This window comes from Danio aesculapii, chromosome 9 (genome assembly GCF_903798145.1).
Source record: "Danio aesculapii chromosome 9, fDanAes4.1, whole genome shotgun sequence".
NCBI lineage: Eukaryota > Metazoa > Chordata > Actinopteri > Cypriniformes > Danionidae > Danio > Danio aesculapii.
The window spans coordinates 38,412,730-38,429,099 of NC_079443.1; the positions used below are offsets into that span (position 1 = coordinate 38,412,730).

Sequence of the window (16,370 nt, forward strand, 5' to 3'; positions counted from 1 at the left end):
GCAGCGCATGCGCAATAAAGTTTACAGCGAGTGTCATCGGATGTTTTTGTTTCGATGGGCAGCTGACAATTGAGCGACTGCCCTAGTTTTTAATGTGCCATGATATAAACGTTACTGGATAGCATAAATACATTTTTCAACGTGATACTTTTCGATGGGTGCCGCGGAAAGCACTGAAGGGGAAAGGGAGCCTTTGCTGGTTCCAGCCCAACCGGCGACAAACACCACAAACACACAGCCTGTGTTCAGCAGGGTGTATGGGAGACGATGGTTTGTTCTCACTATGTTTTCATTGTTGGGTTTTATGCAAGGACTCGTGTGGAACACCTGGGGCCCGATCCAGAACTCAGCCAAACATGTGTTCGAGTTCTCATCGACAGATATCGCCATTCTGGTGCTGTGGGGTCCAGTGGGTTACCTGCCCTGGCTGCTGTTTATGTGGCTGATGGACAAGAAAGGTCAGTTGTTTTGTGCTATGGATAGAGTAAATATACATTCAAACGTTGTGGCAGATGCTTTTGCCACGTTTGTTGTGTGGAAACAGTAATTACAGACTTGTGATGATTCACATGTAAGAAATGTAATGGTTAAACTCAGTTTGGTTTATTTTATTGTGTAATATATGGAAACAAATGTGTATATATACACAAATGTCTTTTAAACTATTTAAGCACAATATGCCACATCCAGATTTTTATTTCAATTAAGTGTAATTGTTTTTACCCTCATACTACTACCCTTTTTTCATTGAGGGAAAGTTGGTTTTATATTCACACATTCAGACTTTTCACTTTTAATAAAATAGTAAAGCAAAATTTAATTAGGCTAATGCATATTAATTACCATGATTACATGCGTGAAACACATACTTTCTCAAAAGCCCAAGTATCATTTGCATTTCTCTCATAATTTAGGTAAGGTGCCCATTGTCCCTTTGATTCAATAGACAAAATTTAATTTGTGTGGCTGAATACATAACTCTCTGAAAGTACGTAAATTTTATGGTGTAAAATGTAAAGGTTATATATGTTTTTAGGTATATGTGGGTTAGATAAGCAACTATCTCTGGTAATATATAATAATCATCCTAAAAAGTAGTTCATCACATGTCACGACACAAAACCAGTTCCCTAACATCATATGACAGATGACATGATGTCATTACATAAACCGGGTGTCATTGGGTGCAGGTTGAGTGTTCATAATTGTCATGACTCTCTAAGTTGACGGAATAACAGCCTCATGGGCCTTGAATTATGTGAAACTGAAAAAAGGAATATTTAAAGATCACAAAGGAAGTAAATGATGTGCTTTTACTTATTGCATTCTGGCTGGAAGAAAAAAAACTTACACATTGTGAAACGTTCACGGCTACACCACATAGCTGGTTTTCAATGGTACTCCATGTACGGAATTTTTCAGTCATTTTTATGGAACTTTCACTTTATAGACTCTCAGTTCCTTTTGAGTCTTGTGAGAATTAAACTGTCGAAGTACTCGAATTAATTAATCATAAAATAAACAAAATTAATAACTAAAATAATATATATGTATATAGTTTATTTTATTTATTTATTTTGTTTATTTTATTTATTTTGTTTATTATATTTATTTATTTATTATTTGGTTTTATTTATTTATTTTATTTTATTTATTTTGTTTATTATATTTATTTATTTGGTTTTATTTATTTATTTTATTTTATTTATTTTTTAAATTCTTGTTAACATGGTATTGTCGTCAACAAGTTCATTCCATCGTTTTGGGTTAGTTTTGCATAATCTTCTCCCAAAGTCTCTTCCAGTTTAAATTTAAGCCAAAATACATGTAACACAGTTATTTTGTGTTTGCGTATAATTATGATTTGACCATTGATGGAACATGCACAATAAAACAGATGCTAATTCACAATATCCCAGTCGACTCAACATTTATTACATATGTGAAGTTTTTAAGAAAAAAAAGAAAGAATATATATATGTTTGTATAGAAATATATTTGTATTTATTACTAGCTTTATTGTAATTTTTTCATTTGTTGTAGGTTGATAAGATTTTATATGCATCACTAGAACATTTCAGCATTATTCCCTTCCCCTCATGTCATTCCAGAAAAATCCTGTGTCATTAAGGTGTTAGTAATGCAATAAATAAATGCATAACAAAGTGATTCCATATAAACCACATACTAGTGGCCATGGATGGCAAATAAAAAAAAATCAAAAACAAGAAATTATTTTAAAATGAAAAGTTAAAATCAGAAAAATCGTTCTTAAATAAATACCGGTAGTTTTAGAACCTAGTTTATGAGTTTTCCCCATAATACACTTCTGTATGATTTTAGATGTTATAAAACAACTTGTATGGAGCTAGATGACATGGTCAATATAAATGTTCTTTATATTATGAATAGTTGCTAAAACTGTACATTCCACGGAACAAATCATAGCATTTCGGTTTGGTAGGACATGAGGTTGAGTAAGTAATGAGAACATTATAATTGTTGAGTGAACTGTGCCTTTAAGATAAGAGCCTTGTTGTGAAGAATTGAGCCTTGGAAATGTCATTTTCAAGCCTTTTTCAAAGAACGCTCACATGGTTTGCATTTGGGAAAAGAGCGTTTGGTCAAACCAGACCGTATGCTTGTTTTTAACATTTTCCTGCTGCCTTTTTCTTGTTATCTTACCTGTAAATAAGATGTATTTTCAGCTATCTCAGAAACTCCATAATGTCAAACAAATGTCTTCAGTTTCTCCATGCTTACACCTTCATTCTAATGCAATAGATAGTCAACACTCCAGTTTTGCTTATTAGTACATTAGCACACTCTATTTGGGGTATTTGCATGCTTTAGTGTAAATGTATAAAACAAAAGCTTCCAACAATGTTTCAATCCTTATCTTAAATGTGACTGTCTAACTTCTAGTGACTGTAATTAAAGGGATAGTTTGAAATAAAAGTTTGTCATTATTTACTCACAAAACTTATCTGAATTTCTTTCTTCTGTCAAACACAAAAGAAGATATTTTGAAAAATGCTGGTTGCTGGAACCAATGACTTTTATATAAAAAAATCCTACTATGGAAGTTGATGGGCCTTAGCAGCCAATATTTTTCAAAATATCTTCTTTTGTGTTCAACGTAAGACAGAAACTCCACATGAGGGAGAGTAAATGATGAGGTAATTCTCATTTTTGGGTGAACTGACCCTTTACATTTTGTTTTTTACCAAAAAAGTGATTTCCACCCACAGGCTGTTTAAAACCATGTTTGCTGAAAGCCGTCAACTGCAATTTTTATATTAAACTCAAAAATGTTTTGCGCTCATGCATGACTCCAGAAAAATGCTTGGGGAATATAGATTTTTTTTTATGCCTTCTGGACACCCAAACATTTTTTATGTCAATAATAAATCATATTAAATTCATTTTGATGTTTGACTCGTTCCCATCTTATCTGATCTCCTAATTCTAATATCATTCTGATTGATGCTTATATAGCTGGTGTCATGGGGATAGATCTATATCAACAACTAATCTCATCAGTTCATGAAAGCTTACAAGATATTATATCTGGCTGATATCAATCCTTTTCTTCCTCTCTGTCTTGTGCTAAAGGTTTACGAGCATCTCTGCTACTGTCAGCGTTCTTCATGGTGCTGGGCGCAGCATTACGAAGTGTGCCCCTTAAAGACCTATACTACAGACGCTGGTAAGACACACAATATGATTCATCCTCAGTGTTTAAGCCCAGCTGACAGTATATGCTGGGTCTTGGATCATTTGCATAATTACGCAATTCCTCAATTTCTCAATGAAGTAATCCATGAGAAGATCAGCACTTTCTCAACATGTTGAATAGCCCAAAATTGTGCAAGAAATTGTCATTTTAAAAGGAATGTTTATCTGCAATTGGCATAAAATGGAAATTCACCTGACCTATTTCATAAATACTAGTTCTAGTTTTCTTTTTGTGAACTTATCATCAATACATATGTTTGATTTTTTTTCCTCTAGACTTGAATCAAATCAAATTTGAATAAAATTTACCCTGATATTTTTTATACATGTTTTTGACATTCATTATAATATAAAAATGTCCTGTAAGAAATTATTTGTTAGTCCAAAAACAGCATTTATTGAAGCCAATCCACCAGAACAATTTATTTTGGGGGGTTTCTGTTAAACAAAGATAATAGTTAAACGATTAGACCACCTATGCAGATGGTCAACAGTGGCCGTAGATATTTTGTAAATTACCTTACACTTATTTATGTGAGAACTAAAAACGAAATAGCTAAAAGTTTAAAATTATTTATTTATTTAATTAAAAAAAAAAAAAAAAAAAAAAAAAAAAAAAAAATATATATATATATATATATATATATATATATATATATATATATATATATATATATATAAAATATTATTTTTCTTTTTTAACTCAATTTTTTATACAAATTAACTGTCACAAGAACCAACAGGGATAAACAATGAACTTTCATACACTCTCAGAAATAAAGGTACAGGAGCTGTCACTGGGGCAGTACCTTTTCAAAAGATAAATATCTGTACCCAAAGAATCCACATTGGTACCTCAAAGGGGCATATTAGTACCCAAATGCACCTAAAAAGTACCTTTGAGGTACCATTATGAACCCTTCAGGTACAAATTTTAACCTTTTGAAAAGGTACTGCCCCAGTGACAACTCCTGTAACTTTATTTCTGAGAGTGTAGTAAAAGACAAGGCAGATAGGTGCTACGCCAATTCACCTACCTGTTCTACAACTTAAAAGTGTGTGCAAAGAAAAAGTACATTCTTTTGAGTTTGCAGCAGAACAGTTGGCAGGATTTGGCACATCATACCTTTCTTTAATGGACTGTTTAGTTGTTTTTATTGTTGCTCTGTCAATCATCTTCTCCCAGTTAACACCCTTCACATTAAAAAAAAAAAATTTGTTTAGTCACTTAACTACCATTTTTAAGATCACACTTGACAATAATATATTAAATATGCATATTATTTACAGTTTCTCAAGTAAGTTTAAGTTTAGACAAAAAAAGTACTGAAAAACGTCCCGCCTGTGATACAGTGAAATTAAGGGTTTAATCTCCTACCATTTTGAAGCAGAATTAGCAAGTTAATTGTATGGAAATCCATTAAATGTTTGCATAACAATGCATTCAAGAGCCAATGACCAAATATATCTTCTTAAAAATTCTCTTAACTTTGTCATAACATTGTAATTACCTAAGTATTTAAATTACAATTACTTTTGATCCTCCAAAGCATAACAATTGTTTATCATCTGGAGCTTTATGCATTCATTTAGTTTTTTTCTTTATGCATTACACACAAACAGTGATATGAATTTATATTTTGGGTGAGCAATCTCTTTAAAAGTCATTTTATAAAATGTTATATGGTTCTATTTCATGACGTTTTAGCCATTATTGATAGGATTTCTATAGGCTGGTTCCACATTTGTGATGGTCATTTGAATATTTATGTCTTTGTCTGTTTGAAGTCTGAATTTGCACAACCAAAGAAATAGTGTTGACAGTCTTTGTTTGATGACACGCATGGCAAATAATGTATTGTGTGACTATGGCTTTCATGATCTATCTGTATTCGCAAGGCTAGATGTAGTTGTCAGCTGATTTGTGTTTCTCACTGTTCAGTGCTGCTATCTAGAGAGCGAGGTGGCCAAACATAATACAATTTAATGATAAATGAAGTCACTTATTTCACAAGATTCATGCTGATGTGAAATTCATTGCAATATATGATAAGAGATGGTGTATTATTCACTGACAAAGTTACACTGCTGTAGCAAGGTTTACAGCTTTTAAGATGTGACCTTTTCATTTGCTTAAATACACTGTGGCGGAAGACTCTAACAGGACTAATACGCTCTGTTTGCTTTAGATTAGGATTCTTTTACCTGTAAAATTGAATGTTCCTGTCCTCTTCTCTGCTTTGTGTTCTCTTTCCATTTTCTCTCATTCCTTCTTATCTCTTTAAGCTTTTTCATTCACACATGGCTAACATCAGCACACAAAGAAATAACTAGAGCAAGCTTCCTATTGCAGTTAGGAGAAATGGAAACAAAGCTATATTCATTATTAATTTTTGACAGCTAATTTAATGTGTGAATGACATTTAAGCAGTGTTACCTGAATAGCTTTGAATCAGTGTATCTTTATCTTCTATTTTGAATATATTTTTAGTGAAGTTCGTAAACAGTATTAACCTACGTAATAAAACGACGAGCAATGCATAAATAATTTTTATTACTGAGGAATATAGTGTTGCCTCATTGAATGTAAATGTGCACGGACTGCTGAAAATCCATTAGAATTTTAGACATCTGTATGTAATTATGTGGCTAATTCATATAAGTTTAGTCGTACAAAAATTTACGATTTTAAAAAGGAGGCGTGGCACCCAACCCCGCCCCTAAACCCAATCGTCATTGGGGGTGGGGTGGGGGGGGGGGGTGAGAAAATCCTGCTAAATTGTTTGTATGTAATCGTACAAATTCAGATGAATTAGCCATTAAATTAAAAAAGTACAAGTTGCCTTGAGATTGTGTTGGTTATTTCCCACCTTTATCAACTCATTAATGCATTCAAAATCTGTATACAGTTTTAACATTTTTACATTCAGTCTGTTCTGAAACCAAGGAAACTAATAAGTTTAATGTTTTTTAAAATATATATTAACCTCAAGACTTGATTTTTATATGCATATATATATATATATATATATATATATATATATATATATATATATATATATATATATATATATATATATATATATATATATATATATATATATATATATATATATATATATAATATTTATTTCTACCAAAAGAACACTTGAATATTGCTCTAAAATGGTTGAACAAAAAATACACAAAATACGTGTTTTATCTGCATAAACCAATTTTTCATTCTGCAGTAGTTCATTCACAAAAATGAGATATAGCAACACAATCTCACGGCTAATTTGAAAGTTCTCATTCATATAATGTAGTACGATATGCTTATCCCCCAATGACGGTTGGGCTTAGTGGTGGGTTTTTTGTGCAATGCCTCCTTTTTAAAATCGTAATTTTTTTTACAACTGAACTTGTACAAAATTGTACAAATAAGCCACTAAACAAAGTAGTTACGTTTCCTTGTGAGATCAGGCTGGATATAGTGAAAAGGCTAAATATATTTAACATATTTTTAAAAACAATTTCATAACTTTCATAGTTTCAATTTATCACATACCTGCCAATGCTCTCATTTTTCCTGGCAGTCTCCCGTATTTCAGACCCATCTCCTGCAACCCTCCCGTTGTTATTCCTTTCGGAAAACTCTATAATTTCACCCAGGCCCCGCGGTCCTCAGCTTTTTGGTACAGTTGTACAGTCTGTAACACTCTGCGTCTTCAACATTGGTATAGTAACTGATCGCAGCGGTCGCCCAAAACCCAGTCCATAGTACAGTTACTAACACCACAGTACAGTTAACAACCTGGTACTCAAATGTGTTATTCAGACAAACACACAACAAATGTTGGCAGGTATGTTTTATTGTGTCTTTATTCAAAACAAGTTTAAGATTTTTTTTTTTTGTTGTTTTCAAAATGGTTTCTTAAGTTTTTTTTTTCACAACATGGGACCGTGTACATATATCAACATAAAAGTGTCTATAAGAACGTTAATGTACCCAAATTAGGCCATAGACTAGTTTTCATTGTTGGTCCCAATTCGCCAGATGTTAAAGGCCATACCAATCATATACAAATTCAAACTAAAAACATTACTCAAATAAACAATAGAAAACAACCACGACAACAACAACATCAAAAAGCCTAGCCTTCACAGTGTTGATTATTAAGAAGCTATTTCTTAAAATTATACTTAAATGACTTAAAAGATACACATTCTTTAACAGATTGCAGTATCAAATTCCACTGATGTGATGCTTTAAAAGAAAAACAAGCTGACCAAAAGAAGTGGAATAATACAATCAGCTCTAGCTGCACCCCGAATAGGCATACTCAAGGTATACTGCTGTTTGGAAAATCAAGGTTTTAAAACTGCCAATTTTTCTGCTATACCGTTCCTAATCTATATGTAAGATTTTTTTATTTACTTTTTTTAGGACAACAGTATCTCCAACAGAAAAGATATCCAAAGATGCAGTTTTAAATTGTAAAGAAATCTGTTTTTGAAACAAAAGAAGACAGCAGAAGTAAATAATTAATTTTAATTATTTAGTCTGACACGTTTACTGTTCCAAAATATTTTAAATGTTTCTCAAAACAAAATATATTTTGTTCAAAGGGGAAAAAGTTTTTGTTTTTAACTCGAACATTAAAAAATTATATATTTTAGAGCAATAATCACAATACCGTTGTATAGTGAAACAGTGATATTTTTATCCAAGGTTATCATACCGTCAGAGACTTATACCGGCCCATGCCTAACCCCCAAGTCACTCTGTTTTCTACAGATTTAAACTGCAATCATAGAAGGGGAAGAGCTACACCATGCTTTATCTTGTTCTTATCACATAGCCATATGTAGTACAGTTTTTAATACCTTTCTTTTCTTATAGCTTAACATTATGGTTAACACACACACACACTGAAATGTACTGTATATACTGCATTCATTTTAATGTATCCCTTTTTAACTTTATTTTATTTTTGCATGTCAGTTGCTTGGATGAAATAACACCTTAGTTTCACAGCCCCACCAACACTAGAATATCAAGTGACACATTGACTTTTCAGTTATATAATCAAAACATAGTGCATTTGCTCAATATATAAAAGCTACAGCTTTTTAGGAATGTTTCATGGGAGAAAGAGCAGACGTTGATTTTATGTACTACACCACAAGCATATATTGCCACAAGCATCTATTGCCTGCACTGCAGTGACCGTTAATGTAATGCTTGATTTCAACACGGGGCCACTTAATGTGTCCACTCTATTGATTCATACACAGTGATTCTATGTTGTGTGTTTTATATTTTATGCTTTAAGTACATCCCCAGCAGACATTATTCAATTGACCGTCAACTCTTCATCTAAAAAATAATGGGCAAATCTCCCATGTAGGCTTTATTGAAAGTAGCAGGTGCCAGAACAGTGAGAGTTGCAAAAATACTTAGGACTTATTCACAGACCCCATGACTCACGTAGTGCTTCTTCTGCAACTTTAACACTGCCTGAGTCATTATATACGTGTGTTCCGCACCATAAAACTCAACTTTATAGAGAGCTACTGAAAACCTGTGGTCCAGATCAGCTCTCACACGTCTAAATCATGCACGGACACTTTGTGCTTCATTTTCTGAGCTGCCACTAGGTGTCAGCCCTTGCATTAATGAAGTCTAAAAAGATCCTGAGTGAAAAGCTAATGACCATCTTGCATATCAAGTGATCCAGCATGTGACTGATGGTAATCAGTGATATGCCAGTCTAGAAAGAGCTGTTACCATGTGAATGTGCCGTTTTGTTTAGGAGTTCACGTTTTTAGGGTAAACTGGACACCATCGGGCATCAGGAAGCTCAGTTTAGATGCTTATCTTGAGAGAAGCTGTTGAAATGGATGGTTTACCCCAAAAAAGAACTGAAGTCATTGTTTAATATGCATTTTATTATAATTATTTCCTCTTCTGTGTAACACAAAACCTTGTTTTTCTTTTCATTATTATCATTGCTTCTTTTTTCTGTACAGCAGTTTATGATAAGTGTGTCTGTCAGTTTGGTTTGTTTCTGACAGTTATTTTATACCTTCAAAATAGGACAATAAATGATATCATATGATGTATTGTTATAGATTTGTTACATGGGGATGAACTCTGTACATTTTTACTCTGTATTCATTTATCAGTCACACTTTACAATAAGGTTTCATTAGTTAATCTATTTACTAACATGAACTAATAATGAACGATACTTGTACAGCATTTATTCATCATAGTTCAGCTTTAATTATTGCGTTATAAACATCCAAATTCATGCTTCTTGACAATAGTTAATGCACCATGAGTTAACATGAACTAACAATTAACAACTTTTTATCACCATTTGACTTTGCTAAAGTTATGCTAACATGAACAAATATTGTAAAAAATTCATTCATTTTCTTTTCGGCTTAGTCCCTTTATTAATCAGGGGTTGCCACAGCAGAATGAACCGCCAACTTATCCAGCATACGTTTTACGCAGCGGATGCCCTTCCAGCTGCAACCCATCACTGGGAAACACCCATACACTCTCATTCATACACATACACTACGGACAATTTAGCTTACCCAATTCACCTATAGTGCATGTCTTTGGTCTTGTGGGAGAAACTGGAGCACCCAGAGGAAACCCACGCGAACACTATGAGAACATGCAAACTGACACAAACGATGCTCAAACCAGCGACCTTCGCACTATGAGGTGACAGCACTACCCACTGTGCCACTGCGCCACCTAGTGTGAAAAAATGTAGTGTTAATTGTTTGTTCGTGTTAGTACTGTAAATGCAGTATCTAATACACCTTATTGTAAAGTGTTACCAATTAATCTAACAGCCTATTACACAGAAGAAATAAGTGCCACAAAAGTAGTCTATACTCAATATGAGGACAGTTCATTTTTATGTATTCTATCTGTTCTGAATGGAACTTCACCAATATTTCACAAGTTTATTTTGAGGAAAAGCTATCATCAAATACACAAGGAAAATCAAGTCCTCACTATACTCAAATAATTCTGATGATAATATTGTTGGCCATATTGACCAGCCTTGCTTCAGAAGACTTTTCCTTTTTAGACAAATCTGGCTTGACTGATGTGACCTTTAAATCAACACTCATTGTACAAGCATTTTACAGATTCTTAAAAATATCTAGAGAAAAACTCAATAGTGTAATAGTTTAGAACAAGATGAATAATTATAAATAATTATTGAGTTGGTTCAATTATTTTAACTTCATTAACACATTAATCTCAATCCCTCAAATTTCCAGGTCCTTTAATTAAGCTAGATCTTTATTTAGAAGCTTTGTCTTGCATGCGTCAGAATGACTCTGTGATGATATTCAATCATGACAGAAAGTAGCAGTAATAAAAAAAATCTTTTTTTTACACAATGACATTTGATTACAAATGACAAACGTTGTTCTCAAATCAACAGAGATTGTTGCGGCAGAAGTATTCCAATAGGAGGCACAGACCCATTTATGGCCGTTGGACATTTGTCAGTTTTTTTTTTTTTTTTTGTTTTTTTACAGTGACGAGTCACTTGGTTAAAGCCATAATGTTCCTTGCAAAATGAAAATGAACTGAAATTTCAATCAGTTTTTTGATTGAATACTATTACTTGTTCCTCTTTGAAGATCAGCATAAGGACATGATTGTATCATGTCTTGGCTGACTGATTTTTAAGGCCTGGCAGCATATTTGAAATTCTCTCTGGTCTTTTATTCTGACTTTTGGTTTCAGTTTTCATTTTTAGCAGCACCTTTATTGTTTTGGTCAGTATAAAGCAGTGCATTTATAAAACATGTTGCTTAGTCACTTTTATGAAAGTTATAAAATTTTCATGCACATCCTGTTAGACCAGTCGTTTCATTAGAAAGCGTTAGAAATCCTCCCTGACATTGTTCGAACCCGATCAGAATCATCTAAGGCTAAATTACCACTTCTCTTACATTTCTCCACGCATGAGACTCGGTGCTTCCTTTTCATCTCTCACTTTGCTTCAAATTCAAAGCCTAGTGGATTGTCACCTAAAAATATTGCAAAGAACAATGATTTTAGATCAAGTGGTAAGCAATTAGTTTAAAAAAATCACAAAATATTCTAAATCATACATAAATGAATACAACTGAGAAAGTGATGCATTGTAATGCAGATTTTAATGATCCTGCATCCAAAATGAGATCATTTAATTTTTAATATAATTAGATATATCATGCATATTAATGTACTGTTTTATTGTGAATTAAGCACACTTTTATTACTTTTTGAATTAGTATATTTTATCATTTGTTGTACATTTAATAATGAATTTATTCATTCATTTTTCCTTTGGCTTAGTCCCTAATTTATCAGGGGTTGCCACAGCGGAATGAACTGGAGTGAATTCCAGCATATGTTTTACGCAGTGAATGCCCTTCCAGCTGCAACCCAGTCCTGGGAAGTACCCATACACTCTCGCTTTCACACACACTCACACACTATGCCCAGTTTAGTTCATCCAGTTCATCTATAGCACATGTCTTTGGACTGTGGGGGAAATCGGAGCACCAGAGGAAACCCATGCAAACACTGGGAGAACATGCAGACTCTACACAGAAACGGCAACTGGCTCAGGCAGGACTCGAACCAACGACCTTGTTGTGAGGCAACAGTGCTAACCACTGAGCCACCGTGCCGCCAAAATGAATTTATATGTTATGTTATTAAATTATTATTATATATTTTTTTCTTATATTTGCTGAACATTTCCAATCAAATGCATAAATCTTAGGATATTCACATTTTAGCATAAAATATGTAAGAAAAATAACAAAAAGAAAGAAGGAGAGAAAAAAACAAAGAACGAGAGCAGGTATCCATAACAGTTACCATAGAGAAGAGGAGTTTAGTTTTTGGAGTATATATTCACAGTTCTGGTTGTTTTACGACTTAAGTGCTTTTAGAGTTTCAAAATACATTTTTAAATCAGCCTTAAAATAGAAGATGTTCGGCTTCCTCTTCGACCATTTACACTTGTTTATATAAAACTTGCCTAATAATAGCGAAAGATTTAACATAAACAGGAGATTATTATCTATATATTTTTTATCTATGTAAAATATGACATCTTTTTTCTTTATAATAATTCTATGACCACTCAGTTTTTTAAATAGACATTCAACATCAAACCAGAAATATTTAACATACATACAATCCAAAAACAAATGCATAACAGTCTCAACATCCATTCCGCAAAAAACACAAGATTCAGAAAGATCAACTTTATATCTCTTGAGAAACTGGTTGGTTGGATTTATTTTATGTAAAACTTTAAAGTAGATTTCACTGACTTAAAAGTTCCAGTTGATATTCTCAAATTCGTTATTCCAAAAGTACTAAAAGTTGCAGGATAATGAATCAAACTTCCAAGAATGTATTGTTACGTTTTCTATATTTAATATCAACACCATCTAATAAAATCTCATTTTTAACTGTTAGTTTATTTGGTTCAATGTAACCCTGCAAAAGCCTCGCCAGGCCTGCTGCTATTGCATCAGTTACTACACCCTTAGAAAAAAAAGGTACACGGTGGTACAAATAATGTTCTTAAGGAACAGTTTTGTACCTTTGTAAAAGTTGCAACTTAGATGGGACAGAAAAGGCCTCTTATGATACTGCATCTTTTATGGTACAACTGAAATGAAGGTACACATTGGTTCTCATATAAAAGGGTACGTAAGTGTTGGACAGCTCCTTCTTTATTATAATATCTATGAAAATAAATATTACTGGAAAGGCAAAGTGATTGCATGAATTATTTCCATATTAAAACATGAATCATCATTTAAAGCTATATGTTTAAAGATACTCATGAACATTAATTATTAAGTTCTATAATACAAAACAACTGGTAAAACAAATCTATAAGTATTGTAAACTAAGCATTTAAGGCATTTTTAATAAACATTTGGTAAGCATTTTCTGATAAATACATTTTCATTATTGATATCTGGACCTTTTGGCGTTTGCTTTCCACTACACGCACGTGAGCTGGCAAAAGTCCTGCATATGCAAAGTGTTCATGCAGACATTTTAGTGTTGTAAAACTGATCAAACATTATGCAAATCTCGTTACAATACTTTTGCATTATTCTATTTCTATTTTAAAATTAGTCAATTAAATTATCTTTTAAGTGACTACAAAAGGTATTGGAGATTGAAAAAAACTTGACTTTTTTATATTGTACATGGTAGACTGTATTTCTGCTACATTTTTGTGAAAAGTGTTGTGAAATGTTTAATACCAGCAAAAAATAGATGTTTTGATTTATGTTAAAGTATTTTTTATACTTTATTATAAATGGAAAAGGTGCATTTACACACACAAAAAATATGAAGGTACAATATTGTATCTGCAGGTTTGAAAAATCAAAGGTTAATTTTTGTTTGCCATGATTGTACAAATCATGTCCTTAAAGGTACAAACTGCAACGGTACAATTAGTTTCTGTGTCTTAAGCATTTTGTTCCATGAAAAGGTGCTGCCCCAGTGACAAGGGTTTGTACCTTCTTTGGTACAACATTGTACCAGTTTTTCTGAGAGTGTAAGCTATAATATGTTATGTTATTAAGTAAACATGAATGCACAGCTTTTTTGTGTATTGAGGAAAAACACTTGCATCTTATATTTCGTCAAAAAAAGTGAAAATTTGCTGTGAACTTAATCCCTTTGCTTGGGATTAGTATTATCTGCTGACATTGTATGATATAGAAATCCCCTCCCACCATGTGACTTTGCAACTATGCATATTTCATAGTGTAACTGGAAGTTTACACTCCAGACTCTTGTTATCATGCTTAATACCATTGCTGGGCCCTAAATAAGAGCTATATTGATTTAAAATAAGACACATCAAACATTAACATAAGACTTAAAAATAAAATGCTTTGCTTTTAAAACGCTGTGTCTTATTTTCAGTACAGTATGAATGAAAGAATCGAAGGCTCTCCACTAAGTAGTGTGCCTAACACTAGCCTTTATTTGATTTTAATTACAACATAGTCTTACGCTTTATTGCTTAATTAAAGTAGGTTAACAGAATCAATTCAGTCTGGAATTCCTCTGCCTTAATCTAGTGGGCAATATCTGTAGTCATTCTTTATACCAGAATTGTCAATTTTGCATTGTTTCCAGTCGTAATTGGCGAACGCAGAGTCGTAATGATCAGCTCGAGGTGTAGGATTTAGAATCATCTACGATCCAATTATGAGCTACGTGAGGGGTATCACAATGATTTCAATCAATGCAAATGCAGACCTGCTGTTTCTTTAGAGAGTAATCCACAGTGCATTGCATTCTAGCCCATTTCATTAAAGGGATAGTTCCCCCAAAAATGAAAACTCTGCCATTTACTCACCTATTACTTGTTTAAATACAGTTTGAGTTTCTTTTTTTCTGTTCAGCGCAAAAGAAGATATTCTAAAGAAAGCTGGAAACATATAACCATTCACTTCCATTGTATTTGTTTTTCCTACTGTGCAAGTCAATGGTTACAGGTTTTCAGCTTTCTTCAAAATATATTTATTTGTCTTCAACAGAATAAAAACTCAATCTGGTTTGGAACCACTTGGTAGAATAGTGTTATACACTGCGTGACAAAAGTCGTCGATCACAGTTGTCAGAGCAACAAATAATAACTAGTTGATCATTTGGAAGTATGGCAGAAGGTAGATTTTTCAGATGAATCATGTGTTGAACTGCATCCTAATCATCACAAACACTGCAGAAGACCTATTGGAACCCACATAACTCAAGATTCTCACAGAAATCAGTCAAGTTTTGGAGGGAAAAATCATGGTTTGGGGTTACATTCAGTAATGGGACGTGCGTGAGATCTATAAAGCAGATGGCAACATCAACAGCCTGAGGTATCAAGATATTTGTGCTGCCCATTACATCACAAACCACTGGAGAGGGCAAATTCTTCAGCAGGATAGCACTTCTCAAACTTCAACCTCCTCAAAGTTCCTGAAAGAAAAGAAGGTCAAGTTGCTTAAGGATTGGCCAGCCCAGTCACCAGGCATGAACATTATTAAGCATTTGCCATTCCAGATGACTTTATTAATAAGTAATTTGAGTCATTGCAGAGATGTATGGATGCAGTCGTTCTATTCTATACTGTACATTATTTCTGTTAAGTGACTTGTCTAAGCAAAGTCAGACATTACAGTCCTAATTAAATAATTAAAAATCAAGGCATGATCATATTTTATTTTGGTAAAATGAGCGTAATCTAGAGGCCTTTGCCTTTCATATAAGCCACTTCTGATACTAAATGATCAACTAGAAGTCAAGTTATTATTTGTTGTTCCTAAAACGTGGATAGGCGACAAGACTTCAGGTAGTGTATATTTTTTCTGACTTATACTTGCATTATTCCAAATGTTTCGAAGAATGTTCCAATTTAACAAGTGTACAGGTGGTGTCCTGTGCCGATGACATCATAACAGAATAATGAAATGTGTCTAGTATGGTAAAACAGCTCTGCTTCCCCACGTGATCCCGACTGGAGTAACTGAAAGTGGTAGACTGTGCCATAATAGAAACTCTGCTGCTCTCTTGT

At 33.2% G+C, this 16,370-nt stretch overlaps 1 protein-coding gene across 1 annotated transcript in view; it reads left to right on the forward strand.

The window, feature by feature from the left end:
• The first annotated feature begins 22 nt into the window (after positions 1-22).
• Positions 23-16,370, forward strand: part of slc49a4 (solute carrier family 49 member 4) — a 73,440-nt gene continuing 57,092 nt past the window's right edge. Inside the window, exons 1-2 of the mRNA XM_056465655.1 lie at positions 23-458; positions 3,616-3,709. Of these exons, the coding sequence (XP_056321630.1) occupies positions 155-458; positions 3,616-3,709 (398 nt within the window). The 5' untranslated portion in view covers positions 23-154. The remainder of the gene's footprint in view (positions 459-3,615; positions 3,710-16,370) is intronic.